Source organism: Pygoscelis adeliae, unplaced genomic scaffold, assembly GCF_000699105.1.
Source record: "Pygoscelis adeliae isolate BGI_AS28 unplaced genomic scaffold, ASM69910v1 Scaffold179, whole genome shotgun sequence".
Taxonomy (NCBI): Eukaryota; Metazoa; Chordata; class Aves; order Sphenisciformes; family Spheniscidae; genus Pygoscelis; species Pygoscelis adeliae.
In genome coordinates, this window is record NW_008825612.1 from 1,944,910 (window position 1) to 1,952,770 (window position 7,861).

Here is a 7,861-nt window from a genome sequence, read left to right on the forward strand (position 1 = left end):
CTATACCCTTAATGATATATCTGCCACTGTGCTGTGCCAAGCAGTGGGCTGGGTCACGTATCTCTCTCTGCTATCCCACTCCATACCCAAGGATAGCAAAACCAGCATTGAAGTCCAGGGTACAAAGGTGACACTGCCTCTGCTTCCAGATATAGCTAGCCTACAGTTAGCTGAGGTACATCACCATGTACTGCATGCTGTTTCACCTCTGCAGGTAGTGGAGACATGTTCTGAAAAGTGACTATCTCAGCCCATGCATCCTACCAGTGAGACACATTTGCAGAGGAAGAGAAAGAAGGTTTGTCATAAAAATCAAGACCATGCCATTGGGTTGTGTTGATTGCTCCATGTTGCCTGTAAAAAGGCTGTTATCCTTCTGAAATATAAGGAGTCTGCAGGGCAAACCCCTAGGCCCCCTCCCCTGCCACCCCCCTCACCCCTCAACCAAGTTTAAGGAAGCATTTGCATTTGCCCTCATTATGCAGGTGGATGCCTCTATTGAGGGAAACCATGTAGGCGACCTTGGCAAGTAGACCCATCTACTAGCAAAGCTGTACATCAACCTATGCAAAGGTTTGAATTTGAGGACAGCAGAGGAGACCAGCCATTCTTACAGTAATGCTACATGAAAGGAAAAGTCCTGCTTTTAAAACAAACCCTTATAATCATTTACTATCTCTTTGCTTTTTAGAAGACTACGAGTGGACTAGCTCACTTCCATTGAGTAAGCCACTGTGCAGTCTAATACTGCTCAGATGTGCATGCTGTTATGTTTTGTTTCCGGCATGCACAGAAGCCAAAATATGCTTCCCCTACCCTGGGAAGTGCTGAACTGGAAAGTGAAAGTCGGGAAAAGCTGCCTCAAGAAAAATAGCACATACAGTCTTTAGCTAAAAATCACAAACCAACTGACCCACCTGCAACAGGACCCAGCATACTATTTTCCTTTAGAAATAAGCTTAAAGAAAGCAGCAGTGCAAGTATACTGCCCTGTGAGCAAAGATTTTATCTATAATAGCTTTGGTTATCGCCTAACCTTTTCCTGACAACATACAGCAGGCGCTGATCCCAAATATGTCCTTGTCCTACTCCTCTGTGGTGTGCACAATATACTATGATTTGACGTGTCGAAAAGCTTGCTTTCATGGCTGGATTCGTTCTAGCCCTACTCCCTGTATGATGGGATAAGGAACCACTCTGTACTTGTCAACATTTTTTTCAGGGAGCACCTATAAATAGGCACTGCTGAGTTGACAGCTAAACCTCAGCTTAGGGCAAGACAGAGATGTTTCCTTGATAAGGCCAGAAAGCTATCTCTCCTTTGCAGTGTTGCAAATGAAAAAAAAAAAAAAAAAAGAAAAAAAATCTGTGAAACTGAAACCTCTCTTTTAAAAAAAAACCCAAATACACACATGTATGTTTATGTGACTTCTATTCTGGCCAGGGCTTAAAAAAAACCAGAAAGCAGACTTTTCTTGAAGTGAGAAGCAGACTTACTGAAAATTTCAGTTGCGTCATGAAAACCATCCTGTGAGAGCACTAATCCAGCAGTAAGCCTTGTTTTGATGTTTAAAAAGTCACATATAACCAAAATACACTATCTGCCTCAGGAACCCCATTCTCATGGACTCACAGTAGCAACTGCAGAAATATTGCACTATGGCTATTTCAGATTGCATATGTGGCTGGAAAAGGAATCAACAAACACCTGATTTTAGCTGTTACCAGCACTGTCACCCCAGGCCAAAGTGACATATTTCAGCTACTTCTTGATGAACTTTCAGTGCTGGCTCTCAAGCCTCTCTGGCATTTCAAAGGACAGAAGACTCAGCTTTTGGCAGCACTTGTGGCAAAAGCAACTTGACTTACCAGGAGAACGCTCATTGTGCTGACTGTTAAACAGTAAATGCAGACTGTTTCCTGATCTGCTTAATGTTGAAGGGGGCACGAAAAAATAGAGTATTATTATGTTTAAGTTTAGCCCAGTATAGCGCTGGTATTCTAGGCCAGCAACTCTCTTACTCCATTGACCCTGGGAATCCAGAGAGAAGAGGCACTTTGAACAGCTTGTGGCAAAACACTTTCTGGTCAGGCTTTTCCTGGTGTCTCTCCCCCCTGCTCCCAGCCTCCTAAGCAAGCACTCACATTCTGATCATAAAATCTCCAAACTCTTACACAAGTGCAGTGATTCCCTTCTGAGTATCTCCTTCCAACCTCCTGGAGCCCGGTGTTCGTGACCTGACAGAAGCAACCTCAGCTCAGCACAGCCGCAGCCAGCAGCTCTCTCCTCTGACATCTTCCAGAATGGAGTCACCCCGACTAATTTTAAAAAAACAAGTCATCCCTATGCAAATCTGCCCCAATCAGCTGAAGCTACCTGACTCCACAGCTCAACCAGTTTCTCGACAAGATCAAAGCCTGTGCAGTTGTTCAAGGAGCTTTTCAATTACTCCTCCAGTTTCTATCATGAATTATGGCAGAACTTGAAGTGTGCCAAAACCCAGAGGGATTGATTACTCCTGCCCTGTGACAGGCAGCAGGCTAGGCGGGACAGGACAAGCGGTAAGCACAGTGGCATTACATTATGCACAGACACAGTTTTGCTGCTGAATGATTGACAATAACTACTGGATGTCACTATTTTAAGGATAATGTCATTTGTGTAATTATCTGGCAGGGTCTCTCTTCAGCGGCTGGCATTATTCACAAGGGAAGAATTAGACTGAAATCCAGTTGCAGGGTAAGTAGATTTGCTATTCTATGCAGACAATCACAGCGCTTTAGAAGCTCGATTCATATGGTGTATATCACTAGTAATTTTCATACTCTCAGGACCCGGAGAATATTAAAATGACACTCCTTCTCTATTTCACCATGCCACGTATATCGTATGATTTCATACTTAAAGATAATTTAATATTCTCTGTCCTCACCTGACCATCTGTTTCTTACTGGAGCCCAAGCTAGGAAGATAAAGAGAAGTTGCTTTTGCTTGATTTATCCTATCATCTCACCACCAGATAGGAAAGTTCTCCCTGCACAGCCCCCGGCCCTTTGGCCACTTTAGCCCTCAGCTATTCTGGTTTCGGTGTGTTCAAACCGGGGTTTATCCGATAAGGGAGGATGCACTACTAAACACAGGACTGCATTGCCTGGGTTAAACAATGCAAAGCCCTAACAGCATTTGGCCCAACCCACAGTCTGAAATGGCATTAACAGAGCCTGACTGGGATTGGAACTGGTCCCATCCTGGACCCAGTTGTGGGTCCCAGCTGTACCATCATAGCCAAGCAGCAAAAAGAGAGAGCTGACGTTGTTCTTTACAGTGCTGGCATGCCACAAGTGGGACCGAGCAGGGCTAGAGCAGACCATACCCAAATATGCATGCTTTGCTGCTGGAAGCCAGGTAACAGTATCCAGAGAAAACAACTGACTGTTCCTCCTTTCCAGTGCTCTGGGCAAGAGGATGCCAGAGGTGTTCTGCAAAGCATGTCAGAAAGAAACCTTTCTGTATAACCAGACTGTCTCAGTGCTGGCATCTCTCTGCTCTAGCTGTCCTGTTCCACCCCAGAAGAGCTCTTGCTCTGCCCCTGGCTTACATGGGATGATGCTGGTCGAATGGCCATCTTGGTCAGGGAGGCCTCTGCAAAGCAGACTGGCTGCCTGATCCATGCCTTGATGCTTGAGCCGACAGTGGAGCACTTTGGCAGTATAGAAGGGAACAAATATAACCAAACTGCCCCCCTGAGTACAGAGGAATGACAAAAAAAAGAAAAAAAAAAAAAAAAAAAAAAAAAAAAAAAAGAGTGCTGTGTATGGGAAACAGCTTCCTGACAACAGCCTTGAGACCTGGGAGCGGAGGCTGATGCTGGGGAGGCAATGATGGTCCTATCCTGTTGCAAACACAAAGATGCCAGACATGGACAGGAAGGAAAAACTCCTGCTGTAGGATCATGGCAGGAATGAAAAGACTTTTAGTGGCTGAGCTGACAGGCACTGGATAGGTATGTCAAATAGATAGGGTTTAAACACGGGCCTGTAGCTAATGCAGGGAAACAAAGAGGCCTGAGTGTAATCAGCACATATTAGCCTTTAAATAACAAGGCACAAAGTGGCAAAAGCAACAGCTCCTAGCATTTACCTCCCAGCAAATCTAGGAAGGTTTCACTTAATGCCTCTCCCTTTGTCATCAGTTTGACCTGTGCTCTACGGTGGCAGGACAGGCCCAGAGCGGCACGGTGGAGGCGTCTGTTGGTCAGCAGCTAACGCCCAGCAGCCACGCAGGCACCTGAGGTGCAGACAAAGGGCAGTTCTGGAGCTGCTATAAACCAGCTACGTCTGCAGAGCAACGTGAATTTACACCAATGCAAAATCTAGCCCCTGTGCCTTGGAAGGAAAACCTGTTTTTCTATGTGCTCACACATACGTCATAGGAAAACCCTCCCTGTCGTCAATACTGCAGCCAGAAATTTCACTCCTTCCTGGAGGCTGGTGCACCTTGGACAATGCGCAGGGGGAAAGTGGAGGTACTGTTATCCCAGCTGACAACTTGTTCCTGGTGGGCAGCAAGTGACAGTTATTTATTCAAGCAGAAAACTCAAGCTATCGTCTCAGCCGTGGGGTTCAGACAAAGAGAATGAATGAATGAATGCAGAGCTCACCGATAAATGATGCCTCTTTCATGGAGAAACATAAGGGCTGAAATAATTTCTGCAGCATAGAACCGGGCCCGATCTTCATCGAAGCGACGCGACTTCTGAATATGGAACATCAAGTCCCCGCCATTTACGAACTCCATCACAAAGAACAGGCGATCCTTCACACACGCAAACACAACAGATATGAACAGCATTAATCATATCCTCTGTCAGGCTTAGAAAATTCTAAGTAAAACTGTTATATCCCAGACAAAAACAGATTAAGCACCCATGAGATGTTGGGGCAGAAAAAAAAATCCTGACTTTTTCAGGAAAGATTAAGTCAATACCAGAAAGATCTGTTAGTACCTCCTTGCCCTGCATTCCCGCCCAAAATTTTGCCCCCAGTAACGAAATGAATTCCCGTTCACATGTGGATTAGGCATATCAGTAGGTGCGTGCTGATCACTAACCAACTCCTGGAGGGTTTCCCAAACTGTCCTTAGCCTGAATCCAGCAGAGGATGATACCCCTTCAACAGCACTCTCTGAGCTGAGTGGGCACAAGAGGAATCTGTAAAGAGTCACTTGCTCCCTACTAAACACCTCAGCTCTCTGGGGAAAGATGCTCCATAATATAACGTGCATAACCAGACTGCTCACAGGCTCCAGCTTTGCCACAACAGCACAAGGGCTCAGGAACAGCAATGATGACGTTGTCTCGAGGGTATCCTGACACTATTTCTGGGAACATGCGTTGTTTTCCAGAATGGGATTTTCTGCCATACACTTGCATGGCAGCTGCCTTTTGGGCTCTCAGATTTCAGCTTTCCTCTGATTAACCTGCAGAGACCTCTGGGCGATGAAGGAACTGATAAGGACGAAGTATAAACCAGAGTTTCTGGTGGGCAGAAAAGCAACTGTTCAATAAAGTTCAACTCATTAACCACAGCTGCTGGTCTCTGAGGTTTCCTTTTTGGCTTTGTTCTGGTTTTTGCAAAAGTCTACAGATTGGGAGGCGCTTGCTTAAGCTGCATGCTCAACAGTCTGGGTATGGGTTTAATGCATGCAAAAGGGGCACTCACTTAATTGCAAGAGGAAGGACAGTCATTTGTCACAAAACTAAACCCTAGAATTGTTGCAGTCTGGTTCAAAAATTTCCCCTAGTAATTGTTTCAGGACATTCAGTATTGAGTGTTTCAGTTTTACTCTGAATATCAAGAACAAGCGGACTGGAAAAGAGGCATACAATTCAGTTGAGACCAGTCAGCCTTTTAATGGTACTATTTGCCCTTCTTTCCCCACAAGCCCCTTCCCAGGTCTGATATTAATCATCTATAAGCTAGTTTTAAACCCTCTCTAAGTTTAAGAGGATAAGCATTGTTATGCTTCATTTTCTGGCAGCCAGCCAGCTTGAAATGACTACTGGTATTAACATCTTGAGATGCACACAGCAGAAAAGCAACCAGGAATCCTTTCATTCCTCTCTGGACACAAGCAGGAAAGCAAACTGCTCGTGACAAATGAGGACAGCTTGCTTCTCGTCACCATCCTGGGCTCTGCCTCAACAGCTCCTTCCAGGCTCCTTCCAGAAGCTAAGATAGATGCGTTCCCAGCAATCTCCAATACTACTGCATGTAGCACCAAGGCTGGGTGTTAAGTGCTATCTCCAGCCCATATAAACAACAATACTTCATTGTTTCACTCTGCCTTTATTATAAGGCTGCTGAAAGACACCCAAGCTGGCTCGTCTACAGCAGCAGTCTAAGCCAGAGCAGCACAAACTGTGCAAACCCACCAGTAACCTTGGCTCTTTAGCCCACGTCAGATCTCTAATGCCACATCTTCGCTGCAGTTGGTTAAACTGAGTCTGGCTATGCCGTGCCTACCCGCTCAGCAATCCCTCCTCCAGCTGCAGCGCAGACAGCGCCTCTGCCTCGCCAGTCGGGCCAACTTTTACATCTCCTTGTTATTCTTTCCTACCTCCTTCCTCGCTGATCTCGCCACATGCCACATGCTTATCTAGCCCAGCTTGTCCAGGCATCTCTTCAAGCCCGTACTTAAAAAAAGAAATCCCTCTTGCCAGATCTCCAACAGGAAGTAATTTAATTTACCAGCAACCTGACAAGGGATGTGTGTGTATTTATGTAAGTAATATATACGCTTGTATAAACATGCATACGGTTAGGTGAACATACATATCTTTTCTACTCTTTCCTTAAAGGCAAACTTCAGGGAAACAAAGTTAACTCTTCCTATCTTAAAAAAATACACATCCTGCTTCTCCAGTGCTGGCAAAACTCCACGGCCCATCTCAGACTTCTGGATGTACCCATCTGTACCACGATGCTTAAAGGAAGATACTGCTTCTTCTTTCTCAAATGTTCAGGTGAGCACAGAAACAACCAGTTTTAAAATTCACATCACTGCTAACACGGAATTAGCAGCTTTTTGTTACAAACAGCTCTTGCTTCAGACTAACTGCAAACCTGAGCAAGTATCATTGCGTGTGTTACATGGTGCTCACAAGTGTAACAGCTAACGCCTCACCTCCACCCATGGTCTCATTTCACAGGTCAAGCATAAATATGGATTATTTAATTACTGAAGCTCTCCCAGTTAGGCCTAACAGAACTTTGGACTACCCAATTTATTTTTTTTTTCTTTAAGAGGTCCAGCTAATTGTCTGTCCAGTTTTCTAGCACTTAAAAATCCCATGGCGTTGCTGAAGAAAAGAGCAGAGTGGGTATTACAACTTCTTTATAATACACCATTTGTGCGTTGGTCTGCTACATACGGTGCAATGATCATTAGAAAGATTGGCACTAATGACCACCCTTTGGGGACCAGGATCTAAGAGCCGAGCAAGGTCTTCCATTTTTATTCTTAAGCAAGGCCATCAGCTTGCCAAACTGCAAAGACCAACCACTCTCCCAGGAATCATTGGGAAGTAAAATAAACAGTGGTATTTTATGAAAAAAGGCAATTTGCAACAGGCAGAGTAAAAGTGAATAAATAGCTTAAAAAGGGGCCAGGAAAAGGAAATCTTAAAACAGCAAGTAGTTCAGATACTTGCAAATTTGAGCTGACTTAGAGTTATGTGCCTCCTTTCTTGGGGACTACCAGCAGGCATTAGGAGGAGGTGAAAGCTGGGGTGTTTTTTGACAAGGCTTAATGCCGAAATCCTCGCATTTCTATTTTTCTATTTCGTATTGCTCAGAACCC

The 7,861-nt window shown here is 44.8% G+C and overlaps 1 protein-coding gene across 1 annotated transcript in view; it reads right to left on the reverse strand.

Annotated features, from left to right (window-relative positions):
* Positions 1-7,861, reverse strand: part of PRKCH (protein kinase C, eta) — a gene marked incomplete at its 5' end in the record, with an annotated part of 122,916 nt that overhangs the window by 42,024 nt on the left and 73,031 nt on the right. Inside the window, one exon of the mRNA XM_009332751.1 lies at positions 4,662-4,816. Within this exon, the coding sequence (XP_009331026.1) occupies positions 4,662-4,816 (155 nt within the window). The remainder of the gene's footprint in view (positions 1-4,661; positions 4,817-7,861) is intronic.